This window comes from Paramormyrops kingsleyae, chromosome 21 (assembly GCF_048594095.1).
Source record: "Paramormyrops kingsleyae isolate MSU_618 chromosome 21, PKINGS_0.4, whole genome shotgun sequence".
NCBI lineage: Eukaryota > Metazoa > Chordata > Actinopteri > Osteoglossiformes > Mormyridae > Paramormyrops > Paramormyrops kingsleyae.
In genome coordinates, this window is record NC_132817.1 from 15,040,940 (window position 1) to 15,066,988 (window position 26,049).

At 43.6% G+C, this 26,049-nt stretch overlaps 1 protein-coding gene and 1 long non-coding RNA gene across 10 annotated transcripts in view; one reads left to right on the forward strand and one right to left on the reverse strand.

Moving 5' to 3' along the window:
* LOC111836572 (neurocan core protein-like) overlaps positions 1-10,096 on the forward strand; it is a 78,106-nt gene extending 68,010 nt beyond the window's left edge. For all 9 annotated transcript variants that reach the window (XM_072704046.1, XM_023797957.2, XM_072704045.1 and 6 more), the window contains 5 exons: positions 1,355-1,513; positions 2,324-2,406; positions 3,077-3,221; positions 6,070-6,252; positions 7,591-10,096. In XM_072704046.1, coding sequence (XP_072560147.1) covers positions 1,355-1,513; positions 2,324-2,406; positions 3,077-3,221; positions 6,070-6,252; positions 7,591-7,760 — 740 coding nt within the window. In that variant the 3' untranslated portion in view covers positions 7,761-10,096. The remainder of the gene's footprint in view (positions 1-1,354; positions 1,514-2,323; positions 2,407-3,076; positions 3,222-6,069; positions 6,253-7,590) is intronic.
* An 8,373-nt stretch (positions 10,097-18,469) lies between these two features.
* Positions 18,470-24,317, reverse strand: LOC140581509 (uncharacterized). The gene is made up of 2 exons (XR_011984601.1): positions 24,043-24,317; positions 18,470-19,485 (listed from the first exon to the last, which is right to left on the reverse strand). It is a non-coding gene; the product is annotated as an uncharacterized lncRNA (long non-coding RNA).
* Between the last annotated feature and the right edge of the window lie 1,732 nt (positions 24,318-26,049).

Here is a 26,049-nt window from a genome sequence, read left to right on the forward strand (position 1 = left end):
GTCCTCATACCGAAGATGCTTTGAATGTGGCATATCGTAAACAGAGCCTCATCTCTCAGGTTCGCGTGCGGCGTTAATTTTTGCAAGTTTCTTATATACGTCAACAGCAATCTGTTTCGTGTCAAGCGAAGAGCTGCCGTAAGCTACCACGGAAGTGTGACTACGATCACACTGGCATGTGTCCTACCAGCAGCGGTCCCTTGGCTTAAATAAATGAGGTAAATCAACCTCATGCAGATACTCAACCAGGAAAGGTGTTTGAAAAGAAGAGTATTGGTTTAAAACAGTCTTTTCATTGCCTTGGTACCCAGGGCACAGTAAAAGTTATTGAGGACAAACTGTATTGTTCATCTCTTTTCTACTGCAGAGTCAGAAATTTAGCTATAACACTTTGGAGGCAAAAATGAGCTGCTGTTTTCTCATTAGTACTTGCAGCACTGAACTGCTGCAAACGGATACCTGCGTGTGGTTTATAAATATCACGGAGCAAATCCGCGCAGATTCCTGGATATACTGCAGCATGGATTTGGGCCGGGCAAGACGGATAATAACTGACTGGCATATCCTCTCCTGCTCCTGTATTCCCCAGACACCGTGTCTGTTGGCACCAGGCTGTCTGTTGGAGTTTATTCATTTTCTGGAGAGAATGAGTCCGTAAGGCTGCTGGGCTTGACGCAGAGCTGACAGAAGGTGTAACAAGGTCGACATAGAATTGCATACAAAATGGGAACCAACGATACCAACATTAAAAATACATGAGAGGAAGGAGACCTTCCTAATAATGACCTCTCCCAGGATGGTGTGGGACAGATTGTCCCTCCATGGCTCCTGTAATGCAGCAGCAGATCTCAGAACTACGGAAGGTTGTGGCCGCAATCAGTACGGAGGTGAAAGCAGCAGCCTGATCTGTGTGTCTCATTTCTTACACGGTGCTTTAGATTTGTATTACAGGTTAAGAAATATATTTGAAAAAGGTTTCCGTTATCTTCTTCGGGCTGGAAGGTTTTCGGCCTGCGCCAGTGAGAGTGGAACAGAGATCAGAGGCTCTCTGTCCTCCTCCGGGTGACAGGGGACCAGAGGGTCTGCTTTGCTGTACACAGTTTTGAAGGTTCTACTGCACTGCATCAATCTGTGTAGTGTTGCACCACTAAGGGATCTTTTTCCCAAAATATCTGATGACAGAGATGGGGGAGAAGTGGGACAGATGGGGAGAAACTGGAAAAAAAAGAGGGTGGTGTAGGCTGTGGCAGAGCTCATACTGCGCCGCCTGATTATCGCTGGGCAATGTCACGCCCCCCTTGTTCCGCATCCACCTTGGAACGGTCAGCAAACCCTTTTTCTGGTACCATGACAGACACCGAGAGCTGTGAGCTCGGCTGGAGGAAATTCCACGGCCACTGCTACAGGTTCTTCCCCCACCGGCACACTTGGGAGAATGCTGAGAAGGACTGCCGGGACCACAGCGCCCACCTGGCCAGCGTCCGCAACGCTGCTGAGCAGGACTTCCTCTCCGGTTCGTACTCTGTCTCTATGAATCATGGGTATTGTGGGCCTGAGGAACGTAGCATAGCATAGCGTAGAATAGTGTAGCATAGCATAGCATAATGTAGCATAAAATAGTGTAGCGTAGCATAGCATAGCGTAGAATAGTGTAGCATAGCATAGCATAATGTAGCATAAAATAGTGTAGCGTAGCATAGCGTAGCATAGCTTAGCACAGCCCAGCTCGGCACATCACAGCATAAGACACAGCTATTCATCTGCTTCCTCTGGTCAGTCCTCACTAACTGTGAAGATGCAGGTTCCACCATGACTGCCTACACCCACTTTCTGCCAAAGCCTTGACTTTTCAATGCAAGAAAAAAAGGTAAAATCCCTCATTGCAGAAGTAGCAGCACATTCTGGAGGAGGAAGAAAGGGTTTAATTGCCTTGCAAATTGGTGTATCAACCCCAGGCTGTACAGTGCATAGTCTTTAAAGATTAATGTCCCCCATCACGGTCTGTGTCAGTAACGTGATTATTGAAATTCCATCACGCTGCACAGAAATCTCATTAGTGCTCCATGCTGTTAATCTGGCTGCCCTTGGCTTTACTCACCACCTGGGGATTCCAGATCACATAGGAGAGATCACTGGAAACACTTAAACCTGTTTAAGCAACAGCACCACCGGGATTAATGACAAGGCCATCCAGGTGGGCAGGCTTTATGGCTCACTAAATTAGCGAGAGGGCTTGACTTGGTTACGATTGGCTGGCAGCTTACTGTGGGACGTCAGGTGATGTCATAATATGTGACCACTTTACTCAGTGTGACTCTTCCAGGTCTAAGCCACGAGAACACCTGGATTGGTCTAAACGACCGCACAGTGGAGGAGGATTTCCAGTGGACTGACAGCATGGAGCTGGTGAGAGACTGTCTACCGTTTCCCATTTGTATGAAGCTGTACAATACTTTCTGCATGAAGGTAGCGAATGTGGTTACTGATATAGCACAATATCAGTTACACTTTTTTTCGGATATGAGAAGAGAGTTCTGTTCCGTTTTTCATCTAATCCTAAAAAAAATCTTCGACCTAAACGCCTTATACCTCCCAAAATGTTGTGGGTAGTGTGTGTCTGAGCGGGCCTCTGTGCTTGTGACGAGAAAGTCGCCGATTCGAACCCTCACATGTTCCAGGGGCCCAGCATGCTGGCTGACCCTGCGCTGTCACCAAGGCGTAACTTTGGGTTGAGCCTTGGAGGTGGTTTTGAGGTCTCCACCCATTTAAGGGGGTTGGGGGGGAAACATTGGCCAGGATTGATTATTGTGGGTTACACCCCCCCCTCCCCCCACAGCCCATAATATATACCCATGGCTGTGACCCCCAAGCTTGCTCTCACATGCATAAGTGTCTGTGTGTCACATGGAGGTAAACGAAAAGACAATTTCCCCATGGGGATTCATAAAGCATTGCTGTTCTCTTCTAAAAAGTGAGGTCAGCACATTCAACACGTGATCCTTTGAATGGAGGAATTGCAGTAAAATTGTGATTAACCTCAGATCTGCTAAATGGACACGTTCTGATGCTATAATAGGAATTTGAGAACTGGAGGGAGAACCAGCCTGACAATTTCTTTGCGGGTGGTGAGGACTGCGTGGTGATGGTTGCCCATGAGAATGGCAAGTGGAATGATGTGCCCTGCAACTACAATCTACCCTACGTCTGCAAGAAAAGCACAGGTCAGTCACTTCTCTGTGTGTGCCTGCTGTTCACCTCCTGGTGGCTTAGGACACTGTTTCTCTATCCAGTCCTCGGGGCACCTCCAGACGGTTCACATTTTTGCTCCCTCCCAGCTCCCTGCCAGACTGCACATTTTTGCTCCCTCCCAGCTCCCTGCCAGACAGTGCACATTTTTGCTCCCTCCCAGCTCCCTGCCAGACAGTGCACATTTTTGCTTCTTCCCAGCTCCTGTTAGACCAAAAATATGGACCATCTGGGGGTCCCCAAGGACCAGGTTGAGAAGTACTGGTTTAGGAGTAAGATGAGGTATGTTCTGATGTATAATTGATGCAAAGTATATCACTGCGTTGTGTATAACAGTCAGGGCAGTGAATAGAACTGTGTGCCCATGGGATGGGAGAGAGCAAATGGGGACAGGTTTAATAAAACAGTGGAGGAAGTTAAACAGAGACAGTACAAAGGAAATACACTGGGAAACATTAGAATATTGGATCTTGGGTTTGGAGTCCACTGTGTTTTTTTTAAGGCCTGGGGACCCAAAAAGCAAACTGTTTTATATCAAAGAAGATAAAGGCATTCAGATTTTTTGATATTAGCGTTTTCTTCATAAGCGAGCACAGTTGAACCAAGATATTTTATCACATGATAAAACAGAGCCTAAGCTTGACAATACAGAGGGCAATTTTTTGAGCAATGTTGCTGTTGTTCCTCGGGCACTTTTCTATTGATATTGAGCAACAAATTGCTATTTGAAAAACTTTCTTTGGCAGTGGGCAACCTATTGCGATCATCCTGATCCAGAGGAGTTGCCCTTTCTCTCACCTGGTTGTCAGTTGCCTGGCAACATTGCTCAAAAAGTTGCCCGATGTATCATTACCTGAAGAGACCCGATTTAGTGTTTTGCCGTTGTATGGCAGTATATATTGCTTGTAGTATATATCTGCCATGGATGCCTTGTGATTTATGTGCATAGCTAGTTTGTCTCTCTCAGCTCCATCACAAGCCAGCTGCGTACGTCAGGTCGCGGTCTGTTCATAGCCCAGCTCATCAAGCATGTCTCAACAAAGACATTTACATCTCCACAAACTTGCAAAAGGGCACAAAGTAATCAAGGCTTTGAATCACTGAGATGCTAGACTTTGTAATTTGGACATTGTTCTGTTTAGTTAGGCCCTCATACACTGCCCGTCCAAAAAAAAAGTCGCCATTTGAATTTTTTGTTGGGCTGCCTTTAGCTTTGATTATGGCGCACATTTATCATGGCATTGTTTCCACAAGCTTATGCAACATCTCATCCTTTATTTTCATCCAGATTTGCATTAATTTCTCACCAAGATCCTGTATTGACAAGTGAGTTGAACCTCCATAAAGCCTCCTTCATCACATCCCAAAGACCTTCAAGGAGGTTAAGGTCACAACTCTGTGGTGACCAAGTCACGCGTGAAAATGATTCCTCATGCTCTATGAACCACTCTTTGACAATTTGAACCCATTGAATCTTGGCATTCGTGTCCTGGAATATGCCCATGCCAACAGGGAAGAAAAAAATCCATTTATGATGGATGGAGGTGTAACCTGGCCATTCAGTAGATTCAGGTACTCAGCTGACTTTACTTTATTGCTGCATAACGTTGCAGGACTGTAATAATGATCTAGTCATTGGCTTTTAAGTATTTGTGGATATAAATTGAAATGGTGACCTTTTTTTGGATGGGCAGTGTATTTTTATTGTGAGCCAAATGGACTAGACAGAGGAACATCTTTGCTGAAGTTCTCTGAAGAGAAATAATAATAACAGCAGTCAAAGCTTAAAATAAAACTGTCTGGAAATTAAATAATGCGTAAAATCCTCATCCAACTTGATTCAGACCACATTGAATGGTATATAAATGATTGATAATATAGTTTCATCGACATGGTGGTCTGTGAATTAATATTTAATGTTAAATCTGTCTCATCATGCTTCTATCTCCGCAGTTCAACCAGAAGCATTTCCATGCCTTCCGACAGTCCCTGTTAATTCAAAAAGTCAGACCCAATATCCAACTGGTGTTTAAGGCACTGCTGCCCCATTTTTCTCTTGTAAAGCACAGATATACTCTCTCGTCCTTGGGGTCTAAAGCTTACATGGAAAGCCAGTTGTTATAATGGCTAAACAGCTAGATTTTCAGGTTAATGAACTGTAACCTCTTTGATAACGTACAATACGGTACAGGACTGTACAAAAGTCACAGGCAAAGAAAATGTTTAATGCTAAATATCTGAAGAGTAAGTGTGTATTTTCTCAAAAAAAAAAAATACAGTTTAATATTAGAACATGTGAAAATTAACAGTAACACAAAAACTAACAAGACTTTTTGTTCTCCAAAAAGTCACTGATGTCTTCCTGGATGGCTAGATGAACACGGCTTCAGGTCCCAAACCTCTCCTCAGGGGCACCTCAGCCGTTCCATGTATTTGTTAAATTTCACCACCCGCTGACTTGAATGATTAATTTAATTGGTTAAAAATATCAATGAGGTATTGATTAGCCTGACAAAAATAATTAGTGCGTTGGTTGCTGTAAATACTGGAGTGATTTTAGTAGAGGTTTTGAAATAGCGAAGCTGACACACTTTACAGGCCTAATATCATAGTTTTACACCAGCATGATCAGTCAAACATAATTTTCTTTGTCTTCCTAAGACTTTTGCGTGGTGCTGTATATGCATCAGTGAGTGAACTTGTAAGCTGTGCGTCTCATTGTGATTGAAATCACCTGACAAAAAAAACGAAGTGTGTAAGCGGAACGCTGTGATTTATGAACAGCTGCGGAGCTGAACTTGTGCTCCTCTGTCCACCTGGCAGGGTTTTGTGGCCCGCCCCCTGCAGTGGAAAACGCCTTCCTGATTGGCCGGAAGCAGGAGCGTTATGACATCCATGCAGTGGTGCGCTACCAATGCTCGGCGGGCCTGGTGCAGCGCCACGCCCCGACGTCCAAATGCCGAGCCGGCGGGAAGTGGGAGCGACCCCGGATCATCTGCACGAGGGGTGAGTGACAGCCAGCTGCGATCCCAGCAATCCACAAGTTTAGCAAAAAAGCAAAAATCCCTTTAAGCTTAATCTATTTAACAGAATTACAGTAAGAAAGCTCACACCTTGAACTCTCACATTTTTGCTGCCTTTTTCCCAGAGGGCATCTATCTATGAGGCTGAGAATATTACAGAAGTAAATAGTCTTGGTAGCAACTGTCATGACATCCTTCATCACCTTCACTTTCTAAGAGATTCACTATCCCGCGGTTTTGGTCTCGCTATTTTAGTAGACGGAAACATAGAGCTGTGATCCCGGTTGACAGGACAGCAGAACAGCAGGATCATGTGGGCTTAGCGTAGGAGGCGACTTGTGTGGCACCGTTGTGTAGCTCATACAGAACGATTTACAGTAAAACCAGCTGGTTATTTGCCGATGCCTTTGTTTGGAGTGGTGTTCATTGCAGTGTGCCCTTGATAGTAACGTATCAGCCTCTGCGTGTATATAATTTGTGTATATACCTATGGTGTATAGTAATCAGAGTGCAAAACAATGGATGATGTATATATCACAGGTGGCTGGTCCACAGAGGTTGAAGAGGTCAAAAGAGCTCCTTTATTTTTAAGATTAAATTATGAAACAACTCAATTTGAAAATTACACATTACTGTAATTTTGTTGTTATTCACAAACACGTTTGCTCTCCTTTTTGGAAAAGTTCGCTATTGTAATACTGGAAAATGTATTATTATATATACAGAACCAATCAAAAGTTTGGACACACCTACCCATAGAAAAGTTTATTTGTACTATTCTCTACATTTTATAATAATTATAAAGACATCAAAACTATAAAATAACACGTATGGAATTATACACCGAACAAAACAACAAACAGTATTAAACAAAAAAAATCATTTGTTGGGGGGGGGCTCCGTGGGTTGGGATGCAAGAGGTTGCCGGTTCAAATCCCTGGGTTGGCAGTTTGATCCCACCATTAGGATCTTGAGCAAGACCATTAACCCTGATTGCTCCATGGACCGGCTGATCCTGCAGTCTCCTCTACTCCAGATCCATGAGGTGGCCTCCTGGGATGCTCTGCCAGCTGTCCTGAAGGAGGTCCCACATATGCCGAGCTCTCATTGGCTGCCTTTGCTTCACTCTCTGGTCAAACTCCACCAAAACCATTCCTACCTAGGTCAGGTGACCAGGTCATGTGATGCGACACTATTACTCTCCTTTGTAGGCAGATTGGCGTGTCCAAACCTTTTGACTGGTACTGTATGTATGTCTATGTATGTGTGTACAGTATATATATGCATGTGTGGCTCTGACCAATCACCCTGCGGTCACCAGCTCGGCACTCCCACCGCCACCGCCGCCACCACCACAAAAACCGCCACGAGCGCCGGAAGCACCAGAAGCACCAACGGCATGGGGGCAGAGCCCACCGAGTGGGGGATGGAGGCCACGCCCACGACCACGCCCACATCCATGACCACACCCACGGCCACGCCCACATCTGAACCTAGCGTTCATTGCTGCCCCTCTCCTCCTTACGTCACCTGCCCCGTGGTCACCCCCAGCCATTGTCTCCGGGGATCGGACTCAGTTCCCCCCCAAGCCGAAGGTCGGCGGGCTGCCGTTCCATCGAACACGGATAACGAAATCCTTTCTTTCACATCTTCAGTTAAAATCCTTTTTATGTCTTAAGTCTTTGGTGAGATCTGCCTCACTTGTTATATCTGAAACATTTCTTGTATGTGGAAATACTGATTTTATGGGTTAAATGACTATTGTATTATTAATCAATGCAATGTGGTATGAAAATCAGGACTGAGAAAGCTTTTCTATTTACCTCACGTTAGAATTACAGTATTATGAAGTTTGATGTCTGAATGGGTGTTTTCCGCCAGAGAAGACCGATGTTAGAATGTTTTCTTTGTCTGTCTGTTTACTGAAGTAGCACATCATCCGCCATGTCATGCACCATGACTGTGGCACTCCACAATGATCATGGTTGGCAGTGATTTATATAAAAAGACTAATGGAGGGACCAGGTGTGACAGATTTTCCTCGCCTAGGTTCCTGTAAGTCCTGGCTGCTCTTCCTTCGTCCAACATCTCAGACACACCACACTCAACAGAGCTCTGTCCGGTTCCTCCACACCTGTGCATGTTGATTTGTAAATGTAATTATCCTGTAAAGCCCAGGGTAGAGACCCCCCCCCCCACACACACACACACACACACACACACCTAGGCACCTGCACAGTAGCAATGCCATCAGCTAATCGGGAGAGCTGTTAACATTGATTAACGCTAGCCTTCAACGCGACGCCCTGGCGCAGAGGAAGCTATTTGGACAATCTGTTCACTAACAGACTTTATTAATACAAAGTGCTAAGAGGCAATCGAGCCCATGGGCACTTCAGGTGGGATGTGCGACGGTATTTATGCGCCAATATCCTGACAGCAGTGTTGCTAGGCGACCCAGAGGTTTGTCCCTGGCAACCACACAACAAGCCTGTGCAATAAATCGAGGCGTAAATGGTCTGTCATGGTCACAATGATAACCCCCCCTCCCCCCCCCGTTCCAGCTGGGCAGGTCAGGACCAGATCGGAACAGAAGACCAAGATTCTCTTACCCTGAATATGGAACTGTTACTCGGAAAAAGTGTCAGATATATCTAGTGTTACTCTCGGCGAGTGTTGACGCTTTGTTCCTCGCTTTGTTCCTCTCTTTGTTGAGGTGCAGCAACGCAAGGTCTCAGCACAGTAGAGAAGCGTAACCCCCATATGGATTGACTGCTAGTGGGCTCTTCCCCCACACTGTCTACAGCACCAGCTTCAGCTCACTTTCCACAGGGAGAGACTGGAGAAGCACCATAACTGAGCTTCACAAAACAGATTTAGATTGTGTTGATTGGCTGCATTGGTACTGAAAGTTGTACGTGATGCTACACGCTAACTCGCAGGACACAGGGCAGTGCATTCTCTGCAGCTGTCCTGTCGCATTTCCTCCGAGTTTGTCTCTTCTTGCATCGTTACATCGCCTTTTTGGTTCTTTGTTCATCCTTCTTCAAAACCATTACAAAACACCGTCGCATTCAACGCAAATATTTCCCTGCGTGTGCGCGTATGCATAGTCACACTTGTGTGCATGTGCGTGTGATCTTAAAATAAGAACTGAAGCCTGTTTTACGTGGAAATTTTCTTTATAGCAAAGAGCACAGAGTCGTGCGTGGGTTTGATGTGTTGAAAGGAGGTATTTAAGGAGGAAAAAAGGACATTCACCCCTAGTAACCCTCAACCAAATGGAAAATATCTTATATTTTATGTGCTGTCATCAGCTTCCTGTATCTATTCTCATGTTGTGTTTATCGCTAAGAGTTTTATTCCCAAAATAAAGTTAACAAACACACAGGTATATGGAAAATGAAACAACAGATGAACAGTCAGGTTTCAAAACCAAGAATAAAGCTCCATAAAAACTCAACAATAAGGAAAGAAGCTCAAACTCAGCTCGACTCTATTGTTTTTGTGATTGTAAATACTCAGTGGTTTTGGGATATTATGGGATGTGGGATTAGGTTGGTCTTTTCCTCCCCAGTGCCCCCTGGGTCCACCCAGTACACAGTATGCTGGCACTCTGATCGGTTCATAAGCAAACATTCTACTTCCTTTCAGTTCGCCAGGAGCGATGTGAATGTTGGGTATATTAGGGGTGACCCGTCTCAATCTAGTCTCTAAGTATCGTTTCATGTTTCTTGATGTTCTTGTAAATTCATTTGCATTTATTCTGTCATGTTATTTATAAAGAGGAAAGAGTAAATCATTAAACTTTATAATTGGGTACATAACATGGAATTTGGGACTGTGCTGTCGTCCGCGTACGTGCACACACACGCACTCCTCAGCTTCTTGACTTCCTGAACGTCCGGGAAGCTAAACGCCTTGAGCCCACAAGCATCCCCGTCGTGCTCAGAGCGGAACACTGGAGCCAGACTGGCTCTCACTGGGTTTCCTGTTTCTCACACCCTCGTCGCTGCGATTGACAAGTACATGTGACCTGACTTTTCAGGTCTTAGGATTTTCCCTCCAAAACCGGGCCCCTTCCTCCAGCTGCTGTCTGCATTCGGCGGTGCTTTTGTCGTGTTTGAGTTCTGTCTGGGGAAACAGGAGTGCTTTCATTTCTGCAGAATCTTGCCTGGAGTCAGGCCCTGGAATTGACATCCTGTCCCTCATCACCCCCCCCCCCACAAGTCTGCAGATGGCTGAGCGAACACAGTTACCATGAAATATATTAAACAGTCATCCATATCCTCCAAACTTATTTGCATTTTACGCTGTTTCAGTGGAAAGTCCGGAATTACAGACTTATTACACGTTTTAATTTTTCACAAATAACGTTCATGTTTCTCTGCTTGAAGCTGTCTTGTGTTCACTGAACATTATAATCTGTAATATTTTCCCATATGTTATTACCAGCTGCTTCAAAAAAGTGAGAGATAGGGAGGGAGGAAAACAATGTTAGTTTGTCTGAAATGTCACATTATGATGTGGAATGGTGAGTTTTCTGAACAATGTTGCCTCTTTGTTATTGCGGAATTACAGTAGTTCAAAGCCCCTCGTACTGCACTGCCTCTGTTAGATACAGCATTTACCTATCTAGGCTGGCCGTGTCACTCACTGATAAATGACACCGAACGAAATCCTTTGTCATGTGATGATCCTCTGTTTACTCAAAGGGATGAGCTCGCTGGATATGGTGCCATCCTATTTCATCTTCCCCCAAAAAGGTACTTAAATTCAATGAATATCGTTCTTCTACTTTTGAGCAGAAAGCGTCCCTGTCTGATGACCTCCCCCTCTCTCTTTTGTATGAAATCGCGGGGGGGGGGGGGGGTGTGATCTTGCTAGCATCTTGTTCCCGCCACTGAGCTCGATGGCGTTGCCTTAATGGCGGATGGGATGGCCCCCCCGTCTGCTCTCCATGCGTTGATGCCCCCCCCCAGGATGCAGTGAAGGTCTGTAGCTGTGCTCTGGTGTGATACAGCGAGACAGGATAAATGAGGCAATAACAAGCCTAAGTATGTGTTCAGCAGATTCTGTGTAAACAGTGCAGCAGAGCAGCGCCGTCGTCGCCGTATAGAATGCTGCATACAGTCCAAAGGCAACATAGAGGAAGGAGGCAGGTTCATTCGGGGGCAATTCGAGGATTTGACCATTAAGAGGGTTCAGCCCCCAGTAGGGTTGCCACTTTCAATCTGAAAAAATAGAGAAAGAGTCCCTGAGATGGGGGACTACTGAATTGGTACATAAATGTATAAAAAAAAAATACAACATACGGCCATACTAAAGTGCTAAATTGATTTAGAAAACTGTTTTTAGGGGGTTGATGCATAAAGCAGGATGGCTGGAACCCCCTTTAAACCGGATCTAGAATTGCCTGTGAGTCCACTGAAGGGCTTATAGTGACCTCCTGTTTATCACAGTCATGCATTATAAATCCACTTAGTCAAACATTTAAAGAGATGCAATTAATCCAAATTAGAATGTATTGCATAATTAATTCAGTTAGGCATCCCCCCGACATTGCAGATTGACTTCATGACCGGCATGTTTGTGCTGACCTGACATGTCACTGATTATGGCACTGGTTTCTTGTAGCTGAAATGCAGTGAAAACAGTTCCCATCCTATTCTGAAGGGAGATTTGATCCTGGTAAGATGGTTACCATGGAGACGACATGGTCACTTCTGTTGCACCATGCGAATCTTGGTTTATTAGTCTGCATTCAAAAGCTACATTCAAAACCTGTTAGTTGGCTATGAAATATTTGCAGAATGAGGTAGCTGAAGTGCATCAGAGCACTGAATGGTGCTCAGGATGTTCACTGACGCATTCAGTGTTTCTGGATACTTCTGCAGAGCAGACGATCATTTGTTTTTCTTCTACGATACTTCACAAAATCGCGTGGTGTTTAATACTGGTTGAATATAAAACCTGTTTGGTAAATGATAAAATTCCGCAGGCTATTATTATGTTAATCCATTTTAACCCACATCACTTCATCCTAATTTAATTTGAATCTGCTTCCTTGTTGATTATTTTCAGAATTTTTGCAAACGTAATTGCCAGCAAACATCGCTTGCTAAGACAACTGAGACCATGTCAGTTAAATGGTACCTAAAAAGATTAATCTAAATAGGTTTATTTAATGGAATATTCATCATCATCATTAGCATCTTCACACTGCTTTGTCTTTCCAAGCCCGCTGGCTGTAGCTCATTCTGAGGGATCCCCAGACATCTCCCAGCCAGCACAGCATGTCCTGTGTCTGCCCTGTGGCCTGGAACATCTCCTTTAGGAGGTATCCAGGTGGCATCCTTATGGTACCTGAACCACCTCAGATGACTCCTGCAAAAGGAACAGTGGTTCTATTTCAATATCCCTCTGGATCTCTGGATTCCTCCCCCTGTCATGGATAGTGAGCCCAGCAACCCTGAGGAGAAGCCTCATTTTGGCATCTTGTACGCGTGACCTTGTACCCACAGCTCATGAGCAAAGGTCAGCATAGCTAACCTATAAAACATGAGACTTGTCTGGTGACGTAGCTTCCAGTTTACCACCGTGGAGCTGCTCAGTGCCTGCAAACTACAGGCAGCTACTTAACTGATCTAGCTGCCAATCTCAGGTTCCCTCTTATCATCAACAACATCCCGAAGCACTTAAACCCCTTCAGTAAGGGCAGATGGGAGCGATCCACTCTTTACCAGGAGTACACAGTGGACCTGAAATAATGTGTGCCTGTTCTCATCCATGGCGCTTCACACTTGGCCTGGAGCTGCTCAGATGCGTGTTGGAGACCCTGGTCAGATGAGGCCAAAAACACGACATCCTTTGCAAATAGCAGGAATGTCAATTCTGGCCATAGATACCTTTTCAGCCGCTGCTGCGCTTCGATATCCTGCCCGTTAGTATCACAAACAGGAGTAGAGACACAATGTGCCCTTGCCAGAGGCCAACACCATCTCTAAATACAGGCATCAAGGGAGCAAATAGCATGCGACAGCGGCCCTAGGAGCTTATACTTCTGCAGGACCCCCTACAGTATATACCAGGGCATGCAGTCATATACCTTCCACACAAAGTACATTCACACTATGTTAGCATGCTCCCATAAACCTTAATGCAGTTGTGTAAGGGAGAAGAGCTGGTCCACTCTTCCTCAGCCGGGGTCAGCACCTGCAATGTTGCCTCTAAATTCCAGGTTCAACGCTGCCCTAATATATTATGCCATTGCAATACCACCAACAACCAGAGGGGGTGAAGGCTGAAGCACCCATAGCACCCCTACTTCAGCCCTACTGTGTCATTGGCTTTCCTAGGTTTGTTCCTCACACCAGTCCCTGGGACTAAATTGGAGGGATCCACATTTTTTGTTTTATCCCAGTTCCCAGCACACCTGTAACGTATTTAGAGCTTCTGATTGCTTGGGTCAGGTGTTCTGGGAACTGACCACCAAGCAATCGGCTCTAAATATGTGAGATGGCGAGATGGCGTATTCACCAGGGGTTTTTAACAGTGCCTTCTGGTGAGATGGCGTATTCACCATGGGGTTTTTAACAGTGCTTTCTGGTGAGATGGCGTATTCACCAGCTAAACGAATTCCTCAAAGTGTTCCTTCAACTACTTGACAATATCCCCAAAGTTGGTCAACACTCCGGCAGAATTACAGCCTGAGCAAAGTCGCACCTCCCTCCCACGACGCAGTGAATGGTTTGTCAAAACATCTTTTTACCCAGCCAGTAGTTTCTCTAAGCCCAACTCACGCAAAATCTATAGTTCCTGTGACTGCCTCAGCTACAGCCCCCCCCAGCCTGTCTGCACCTTTCAGCTGTTTTAGGAGACCTTGAGCAAGCTTTGCTTGGAAAGCTTCCTTTTTCAGCTTGACAGCTTCCCTCACCACTGATGTTCACCGGCAGCTTCTAGTATTACCGCGCTCATACATACTGATTGTCTACTGGACAAATTTATTTATGTCATATTCAGTTACTGCAATGGCTGAGGCCTTGGATGTGGTCCGTTCAGACCCTGTACTTGTATTTCAGGGGGTGTGACAGTCAAGAGTTTTCCTCTCGGCAACTTGCAGTCGTATAGACGTGCATAGTCCTCATTCTGGGACTTGGGCCACCTGAGGTCTTTTACCATTCGAGAGGTTCACAATTCCAGGTTTGTTTCTATGTACAGCTCTGTCTATCTGATATTATCTCCTGCGTCTGCTCAGACTGCTGTCCCCCAGGGAGATTTTCCAAAAGCAAGTTTCTTTTGTCAAATATCTGTACGGGTCCTTATGGTCATTCTTGCTGACTAACTTGCACGTCACTGCATCTGACCCTCACTTTACAATCTCACATAGTCAGTTCAGGCTGAACCTGGCCAGGTTGCATGGGTAGCCTGGCCATCCGAAGCTTTCTGGTGAACACCCCCCAGGCATGGCTCCAGGGGTATATCCTGATAGCCCTATTGCAAGGCAGGCTTTTAATAAGGGGGGGGAACATTGTTGGATATTTCTTGGACTGTAGACTGCCTGGCCTTTAGACCTGCTTAGCAAGGGAGGCATGTGGATTTTTGATACACGTGATACCCTCCAGCATAAGTCACGATCCTCACTGGGGTCGTAGAGTTTTAAGCGGGGAATTACAGCTCATGCGTCCATGCATGAGGGACTGTGGGCCAGGGGCCATTCAGCCTACTGTGCTAAAGCAGTGTTTCCCAATCCGGTCCTTGGGGACCCATAGCCGGTCCACAATTTTGCTCCCTCCTAGCTCCTGTGGGTACCCTGAGGATCAGATTGAACATTGTTAAGAAGATGTACACAGCCCATTCTTTTACCACTATTCCTCTGCTAGGAATGAAATGATATTTGCCACAGTGAAGTACAGACACATTGGAATGCTTCATGATGAATGGATTCAGCCATACATTGAAAAACCAGTCTCACATAAACATGATCACATATAGACATAGATAAAATTTACATTTTAAAATATGAAAGTATAAAAAGGCTAAAATGTGCGCCCAACCCCAGAAAACATACAGTTGTCGTAGCTATCAAGTTTACATTCTCCATTTTGCTCTGCTTTGAAAGATACTCACATATACGAGTGGGGAAGTTTGGTGTCTGAGCACAGGATCAGCTGGCAAGTGACACGTCTGCAGCAAGACGATGAAGATGATGACTGATATAGAGCCTTCATTAGAACATGCTGCTGCTCATTGACACCTACTTTGCATATGTGCAGAGGTGATCAGTTCAGGTCCAGAAAGTAACAATCCAGGCCAAGATTTTGTTTCAACCAGCCAATTGAGTACTTTGTGACTGTGAGTCATTATACTCAACTGGTTTGTTGATACAAAATCTTTTTTGTACTTTTTTTGGTCTGGGCTTTTTATTTTCCGGACCTGAACTATATATCCACCACTGCATATGCGAATGAGGACAGCCCTGGCTGGTAGTGGCTGGTAGTGTTGTCCAGGGAGACAGGACCTCATAGCAGAGTGACCCATTATGGGGTGCAGATTATCCGAATAGCAAGGCAGCACTCTGCGGTCATTAAGCTCTCTCTTAAAATTTTACATTTTACATCACAATACATTTTAAAATGCCCCACCTCCAGTTACACTGTCTATGGAATTACCAGAAACATCAAACGGACCATCGCTTACCTAAGACTGTAGGAAGATGCCGATTTGCTGCCTGTTTTTGGTGAGGAAATATCCTGATGTTCATTTCCATTCTGATTTGCTACATAATCAGACTTGAAATGCTATTTCCGACCATGAATGTTTCATTTAGATATGTTAACGAACTCCACATTTGATGTCTTCGGTGATTACTTGGTCAAGAATGTAACATGAGCAGGAAGTACACCCCCCCACCATAAATTATATAACAAAAAAAAAACTTTTTTTTTTTTAATATTTAAATAAAAATAAAATTAAAAAGCTACAACAAAAAAATCTTCATGTTTTTGTGCTTGGAAATAACAGACAGAAACTCACTGATTATTTTCTGTCACAGCAGATCGTCATTGTCAGTCTAACACAGCTGCATGCTGGCGCTGTTCATCCAAAGGCCTGAATATCTGTGTCTCTTGGCCCTTTTCATCTGTACCTTCTAATCAGTGTACATTTTGTAGCTGAAGCCACAGCAGTTTTCGTGTGTTTTTGTGTTCGAATATCAAAGGATGGACATGAAAGTGAGGCCAGAGGACCCTGTGGCCATTTTTGGCTAATGAAAGCAATTTCTGATCTAGCGTGCCGAGATCTTACAGATCATAGCCTGAGACTGCAGCCCTCTGATGCTGTGCTGCTGTCTGCTCCGGGACCTTTGGGGCTCCTGGGGAGGCTGGCCTATTGGTGGGGGGTGGGGGGTAAAGTGCTGTTCTTTATAGCAGTGTTGCCCAACCCGGTCCTCAGGCACCTGCTAACAGTCCACGTTTTTGCTCCCTCTGGCAGGAGCTGGGAGGGAGCAAAAATGTGGACTGTTAGGCTGGGAGCAAAAATGTGGACTGGCTGTGGGTCCCCAAGGGCCAGGTTGAGAAACACTGCTGTATAGCCCTGTTCTCCCTATCAGCCCATTATCCCTCCACAGGCCTGTACACTGGCTTCACTGTCTTACTTCACTGGGATCTATTCTTCCTTAAGATTCCACAAGATGAACTTCATTGATCCCAGGGGGGGAATTCTTTTGCATACAGCAACAAGGTGGGTAAAGTGTAGACAGACAATCATATAATGCAAATAAAAGGTACACAATTTACAAACATAACATCCAGAAAGAGAATATTAAGCAAATAAACATATAAATAAAAAATAACGTATTAGAGGGTATTTGTGCAATATGAAAAAACAGCAAAGACATGTTATGGCTGGGGTTGAAGGGAGGCCACAGCGAGAGGAGAGAGGAAGAGAGAGGAGGAGAGAGGAGGAGAGAGGAGAAGAGCCCCACAACTAATGCCTGCTTCACCCATGGGGTTCTATTCAAGAGACTATTTATGGCTGGCAGACACTGAAGAGCCTCATCCAATTCATCCAGATGGCAAAACGGGCGCCAACGCTTTATATTAACTGCACCCTCATTATGCGTTCATTATGCATTCGTAGAACATTCAGTGCACCTTCATAATGAATTCATAGCGCATTCATAAGCAACATATATATGCCTTAACAGCTTAAATATACACGTTAAAAACAAACATTATATTCATATATTCATGCTTGTTATTAATGCGTATTAAAGCTGTTAAGGAATATTAGGATATTATCTGTTGCTTATAAATGTTCTATGAACGCATTGTGAATGCATAATGAAGGTGCACTGAATGTTTTATGAATGCATAATGATTAATGCATGCATTATGAGGGTGCAGCTAATGTAAAGCGTTACCAAGCAAACTGTAGACTCAAACTTCACAAGATGAGACTATCGTTGTACCTTTGAACCAGGCCCTGATCCAGAGATGGTTACGTAATATAAATTGTGGGCTGTATTGGTTGCTGTTTCCTGCATGCTCTCTGCGTATCCTGTCGCTCTACTGCAGGATTAGGAGCATGAGCACCTGTCAAAACCCCATGGAGATGCATCCCTATGAGTCTGGGAGAGCACTTCTTTACTGTCAGTGTCAGTTGCATCTCGATTGAGTTGAAGGTGTGAGATGCATTCAGGAAGAGGTCCAACAACAGCCAAAGATCCTGGGTTTTGAGGGTAGCTTCAGTGTGTGGGAGTGTGTGTGTGGGACAGTGTGACATGCTTCCCAGCTTCAGGGCTATGTCTGTAAAATGGATTCAGAGGGTGACACTTTTCCTAGAACACCATGACAACATGGATGGCTTTCCTTGACAAGTGAGGGAGCATTACTGCAGTAGACAGGAAGTGATGTAAATAGGAGCAAAAGCAGGACTTGTTATATGCTGTGGCTTGGAGGGTCATGAGGGTCGCCGGTGTGAATCCCAAGGCCAGCTGAGTGTCACCACATCACCATTGGGCCTTTAAACGAAGCCTTTATCCCCGAAAGCTACTTTGGGGCGCTGGATAAATGACTGACTCTATGACCCAACCACAAGCTGAGCGACCCCCCCTCACCCCACAGCCCCAACATTCCTGCCCCAAAACACAACAATATAAATAAGTCAACCCACACATATTCCACCTATACAACACAAGATTCTTCCCAAAGTATTTATTTATTCAAAAAGCACCAAAATATTAATACAATGGGATCAATTCTCCCATGTTCTCCTCCCATTAGTATACAGACCACCTCATTTAGCTAACAGCTAAAAAAAAACGGAATAATGCAACTACATACACTAGTAGATTGTAAATTAATCACTGCAGTGTACTGAGGTAGGTAGTGTAGGGAGCAGTAGAAAGTTCTTAGAAATAACTATTGAGAAAAATAGGCTATAAGAACTATTAATCAGATTATCTGCTACAGACACTTAGTATTACTTCACATTCAAAGTAGTTCGCTAGCTAGCTTATCAAATCAAAAATGAAATCATGACTTTTATTGTCACATCACTAGAAGAAGTGAACTGCTCAGTAAAAATCTTGGGTCATGATTTCCTCTCACTATCAGTCATAACTTTTTACAAATACTGAGATTTTCTACATTTTCATCTTACTTCAGATTTACTAAAAATACAATCAGTATTCTTTACTAACAAATAAATTTACAGTATGTTCACTATTTGAGCACCTTCATTAGCAAGAAAATGTCATATCGTTGATTCATCAAAGTAACCTTCTCTAGCAATTATATTATATATGCGTCTTGTCTCTATATTATATATATAGAGAAAATTCAAGGCATTCCTGGTAATACAGTATACTGCGGTATTCTGGGTTTACAAGTACAATGCTAGATTTCAAAATTCTGTGATATGCCCAAAATATATTTGAAAACACCAGAACTGCATTGTACAAAGTACTGTACTTTCGACAGAACTGTGACAAACATCAAATTTTGCTTCATTGGTGTAAAATAACTCCACAGGAAGCCACTTTTCCATTCCATGGGCTCAGCCATCAGCACTTTCTTGTTCCCACCACTCTGTCTGTCTGACTGACTGACTGACTTGGAGCCGTAGTTCTCAGTCTGGAGCAGAAGGAGCAGGCGGAAGGAGAAGCAGGTCCTCTCCTAACAGAGACACTGAGGTCCTGGTAGTGGTTCGTGTCCTGCATAATAATGTAAACATTTAAAACATTTTAATGCCAGGTAAACTATCTTTAGTTTAACATTGGAATTGATTCTCAAAAATTAACCATTCAAATCAAGAGTCGATATTTCAGGATTGATACGCACATCCCTAGCAGTGACTATTGAGTTAAAGTTACTGCAGACCATGCATGCATGCTGGTGTTTTTATGAGGAGGAGGCTCAGTCCTCACCGGAGAGAATCAGGAAATTTATTGAAGAACATAGGAAACTGCCCATCTGAGTACTCGGAGCACTACACAGGCGTTTGCTACGGGATCTGAAATCACAGGCTGAATATCTTCCCAAATCTAGTTCACCGGTAATTTATTTCTGGCAAAAAAAAGCCCAAATCAAATTACAGATAAATCAATATTTTCTAATCACTTCAAATTACTTTTAAAGTGGCACTGCCCTCAGTAATCATCAATGTAAAGACCAGTATGTCACAGCCCCTAAAATATGGTCTTGATTTAAACTCTGAAAGTCAGATATGCTTCCAGTAACATTGTTGACAGCATTACAATTACAATATAGTTATCAAAAGAACCTTGAATTTAAAAAGCTTCCGAAAAAAATGAAAATAATCAAAACTGGCTAAATTGGCCACACAAACACTCTTGAACTATAGTGCTGCAAATATGAGTGGTGTGAAAATTTACTAATATATTCTAGAAGAGTGGCAGAGTGGATATTGGCACTGGTGTCTGATACTTCCCGGGCTGTGAGTTTGAATACCACCTCTGCTGTAGAGCGGGGTGGTGCATGTTCTCACCATATCAGGCAGGAATCCCCCAACTACTCTGGACATGCAGTTTAGCTGAGTGACATCATTTATATGTCTACAGTGTATGATTGGGTGCATCTATCTCCCCTGCAATGGCCTGGCCATCCCATCCAGTGTCAGGGCTGGGGTACAGCCTTGTATCTCCCCTCCAATGGCCTGGCCGTCCCATCCAGTGTCAGGGCTGGGGTACAGCCTTGTATCTCCCCTGCAATGGCCTGGCCGTCCCATCCAGTGTCAGGGCTGGGGTACAGCCTTGTATCTCCCCTCCAATGGCCTGGCCGTCCCATCCAGTGTCAGGGCTGGGGTACAGCCTTGTATCTCCCCTGCAATGGCCTGGCCGTCCCATCCAGTGTCAGGGCTGGGGTACAGCCTTGTATCTTCCCTCCAATGGCCTGGCCGTCCCATCCAGTGTCAGGGCTGGGGTACAGCCTTGTGCCCTGTGCTGCTTAGGATAGGCTCCAGGTCCACCGAGATCCTGACCAGAACAGGACGATGGAAATTGGGTTCTGCCTGAAGAGCTACTTGCTCTTTATTCATACTGTGGTAATGTGCAGCACAAATGACAGACTGACCAAATAGAACATCTGTACAGGTTTTACATGTAAAAAGCTGAAAGTCATTCCTGTTAGATAGAAACATCAATGAGACATCCTCTGCAGCCAGGCTAGATATCTATTATACCGTTTACCAACATATCAATTGAGTTTAAGCTGTTCATACAAAGATTTGTTGTTTACTTTGGGAATCCATGGTGCCCAACATCTTAAATCATCGCAAATATTCTAGTGTCATCAGCAGCATTTTACAAAGTTTGAATCATAACAGCAGGCAGACTGACTCCTGACCATTCTGCGATCAAGACTGATTTTCAACTGCTGAACTACTGCGTTTTTTACAGATTTATTTTGGATTTAAATCTACATGATGGAGGACGTAAGTTTTAAGTTAATATTTTGGCTAGGTTTTGTAACTTCTTTGGTCAGAATATTCAACAAATATATCATGCAGCTTGGTTTAGTGTAAATCAGTCATCAGCATTAATTTCCATATTGTTTCCAAAATACGAGCCTCAGGTTACAGCGAATCAAGAGGCAGAACGGAGGCAGCAGGAGGCCCGGCAAGAGCGCCGAGCCCTAAATGCAGCGGATCTCCCGGATCTTCAACCCTTACCCCCGAAAGATCCCATAGACCCAGACTTGGAGGCTCTTTGGGAGGCCAGAAGGATGGAGCCGCTGAGGATCCACGGGCGCAGCGTGGAGGAGCACAGGGAGATGTACCGCCGGCTCGTGGAACCAAAGCTGCTCTACCCTTCTGGCCGGCCTCGACCCTATTCCCTCGATCTAGGGCGCAGGATAAAGCAGCGCCTGTGGGTTGCCGTCTCCTACCCGAAATTCACCGAATTGGTGGGAGACGAAAATATAATTGACATCGCGGAGACCTCTGGCAACCCGGGGCTGAAGGATTACGCCCCCCTGATCGAGGTGGATGTGTGGGACGAGCCCCCGGCCACAGAGCCTCCAAGGAAGAGAGCGAGACATTAGTCACTGCTCCATGTATATAATGTATATATGTAAATAATTGTAAATATATATATATATATTATATAGGTTAAATAATTGTAAATATATATAATATATAGGTTAAATATAAGTAAATAAATGTAAATATATATATTATATAGGTTAAATAATTGTAAATATATATATATATAATATATAGGTTAAATATAAATAAGTAAATAAATAAATGTAAATGCAAGTAAATAAATGTAAATAAATATAAATATACTTTTAAAATCAAGCTGGTGTACTCCTTTCTTCTTGTGTATAAGAGCAGAGTTTGACATGAGCTCATTTCAGTCATCCCCGCACGGATATTAATAAATGCTACCACTGCTTGTTGACACGTTTGTAAAATATCACATTTTACAGAGACGGTCTGTCTTTTCGGGTCCGGCATTAGCCACGCTAGCGGCTAATCCCTATGGGCTGATATTTGTGCCACTAGAAACTGAATATGAATTTTGTATATTTGAATCTGCAGTTATCCGCATTACAAAACTGAATCTGAATTTAATAGTTTGAATCTGAATTCCAGTAACTCGAAATAGCATTTATCCTACCTCGAAAAATTCATTTTGCGAGTTCAATTTCAATCTAGTGTGACACACCTAACTCGAGATAGCATTTATCCTACCTCGAAAAATTCAGTTCGCAAATTCAATTTCAATCTAGTGTGACACACATCCGGGTCCTTGAGAAAAAGTAATCGACCGCAGATTCACAACGCAACTCATTTCCACGTTTACGACAGTTCTGCAGGTCGGGGTAAAGAGGAGGCGTATGCCGGGGTGTCGCAAGTGCAAATGTGGGATCTTTATCGTACCACCACTTCTCACAAGTTGCCAATACTCTGCTAGACTCTCAGAGACAAGCGTCAGGCGAGAGTGGCGGTGCACCGCGCGCCGTACCGTCAGTGTTGTTGAGGCGCTCCTGTTGTTCCCAACACCCCCGCCGCCGTTCTCACGGTCAATACAGTAGCGACACTTCTATTTCTCCACTTAGAGCACTGCTTATACAGATCACCATATTAAACGCCAGTCCAATTGATGTTTCCGGTTATTAGCACAGTACACAGAGAGCGCTGTAGACCTGCAGCAGACAAGACGCATAGCACCTCAAACCCGCCTTATAACTTTACATTTAGATCGATACAGGGGGGTATGTGTATCGATGCATTCGTGTTGTGTTTTTTTCTCCCCCGCCAATCAGGAGTCAGGAGCCGCTTGTGTAGATCTTCAGATTCAGCCTTTATTGCCACAGTGAGGTTACAGCCAAGGCTGGACACCCTGCAGGAGTGTCCAATACTGTTTTACACTAATTTTTTATACATTTTCTTATCGTGTAACAATATCTCGTCACTTAAGCATCATCATTTCTTCAACCATTCACCATCGTTGTTTTCTCCCTTGATCAACACCCCTAGATGATGTTTGTCAATCATCTCTTTTACTATTTGGTCCCTCGGCTGAAAATAATGGCGACATGACCATGTCTAGTTGTGTTTTTTTAAACATCCAGCCGTGAAATTTTGCGAATCCCTTCCTTCAGTAGCAAACCTTGCATCGGTCTTTGTCAGTCACGTTTCTGCACTGTCTAACACGCCCCCATTCGCCATTTTGAGTGTATCGCGGATGTAAACACATTTGCTTAATATTTCATATTCAGTGTTTTTTTCTCCACAAAAATGTAATGTTTTATGTAATCAGTTATAGGCAATTTTCATTACCAAAACACGCTAGTAATGCAGGTGTTTAAGAAAGGAAAAGAGTCATGAACACCACAAAAATGTCATTGCATGGACATAACTTTACTGGTCATATTTACATTCTCTATGCATTATGAAGTTCTAAATAATATTACATACATAAAATTAATACTGATTTCCGCCTCATATCGGCGAGATGAATATTTTAAAAAATATTTAGCATGAACACTGCTAGAAAGCCACATGAAATGAACAGGCAAGACATAACTTAAACTAAACTAGAAGTAAAATTCATATCCCTACTATCCCTAGCTAGTTTTGGGTTAGTCTACCATATTAACATAAACTAGAAGTGCCAGAAATCGTTAATTAAACCACATATACTACCATATACTAACCAGACGTATGGTTAATGCTTATGTTATCGCTCGTATATATAAAGCTTATTCTCATATGTATCATAACTCATAAGGTAACGACAAACCTGCGAATCCAGCATTTGTTTTTCTGACATCCCGGCACACGCCTCCTCTTTACCCCGACCTGCAGAACTGCCATAAACGTGGAAATGAGTTGCGTTGTGAATCTGCGGTCGATTACTTTTTCTCAAGGACCCGGATGTGTGTCACACTAGATTGAAATTGAATTTGCGAACTGAATTTTTCGAGGTAGGATAAATGCTATTTCGAGTTACTGGAATTCAAATTCAAACTATTAAATTCAGATTCAGTTTTGTAATGCGGATAACTGCAGATTCAAATATACAAAATTCATATTCAGTTTCTAGTGGCACAAATATCAGCCCATACTAATCCGCTGTATTTCTCAACTAACTTTTTACTTTGGGCCTCAAACTATCATAGCATTGTTTAAAATGAAGACGTTTACGTCGGAATATCTCTTTTAATCGACATGGATAATGTTTAAACCCCGATGGGTAACCCAGAAAGCTGGTTTAATAACTAAACAGCTATGTTAAACCAGTCAAATTGACGAAAACCTGCGACTTCACGTGAAATATATGTCACAGTCTAGATCGGTCAGTACCAAAAGTTACTAAACTGGTCCCGGACTTGGCTAAAGTTTAGGATAAACTTGTGGGTTCTGCTTCGGCCAAACGCTATCCGGTATTTTCTGTTCGGACGAAGCGCGGTTGGGATTTAATTAGGCTTCTTAAAAATGGCGGCCGCCATGGCGGTCTAAAGTGAAAGGTAGTTTATTTTTTGTCTCTGCCATTTGTGCCTTTATGGACCTATGATGATTTAGTACAGTTGCTAATTGTTTCTGCGCCCTGCTATGTACTGTACATTTATTGCTTAATAAAGTTATTATCAAAAAATGACATATGTTATCAATGGCTTCCTGGCGTACATAGTTGAAGTGTTGACTCATTTTTCCAAGCACCTTTATTTGATTGTTTTACTGATATAGGCGAATGTTAATTTCTTTGTTCCAATTGCACATAAAATAGTGTTGTTATATTTAATTTTACAGAGACTGTTATAAATGCAAATGTGGATCCCACTGTTCTGATAGCATAAAAAGTAAACATACATGTGGTGTTGTGTTCTTAATTATACTGTATGACAGTTTTCTTAAAAATTAGATTAAACAAACAATGTGTCACCTTGCTTACATGTTACTTGCTTACTGCAGTATCGCAATATCGAATCGTAACTCTTGTATCATGGCACATATCTTATGGCCATATTCGTGCCGATACACAGCTGTAGTGTCATGTTATTTTTATTGTATGACAAAAGGAATTGCTTTCTAGGGTTTTTTTTATATTTTGGTATTTTTCAGTTGCGTTTTGTATTTATGAAATGCCTCGTGGGTCGGTTAAAACTGTCTCCATGGGCCCACAGGCTGGATGTTCCCCATCATTGGATTAACGATATACTTAATAGGTAAGAAATCGACATTTCTTTTTTGGGTTACACGCATGGGCGACACCGAGAATACGCGAAACTGTTAGGGGCGATTTCAGCAGGTACGCGCTCTTTTCACGTAAACCGCCTTGGAGAATCGACCCCTCAGTGACCGAGAGACGAGGCATTATTCTGACGTTTAATTTAAAGGTTGCTGCGAGTGGTTATGCTGTGAATAGATGTCACTATTTCAACTGCAAGTAATTCATGTCACGGAATGTAAGGATGGGTATTTCATCTGATTTTTTTTTTCACTCGGTCTTTTGCGCCCCCAAATCAAATGGCGCCCTAGACGGTCGCTTGTAGAGCGAGCCGGGCCTGCATAAGAGATGAAAACGGCATGTCTGAAAATGAATAAATTCCTACCAGCGTCGGTCGAATTATTAGGGGACATAGGCGGCTGCCTAGGGCGCCATGTTCTGAGGGGGCGTCGACTTAGCAAACCATGCCGTTTCACTCTTCTCTCGCTCCTAACACCACTTAATATAATAATCATTCTACTCTGTTATCGTGCATCGTGGAATTTCTGCACACATATACAATCATAAGTCTACCTGGAA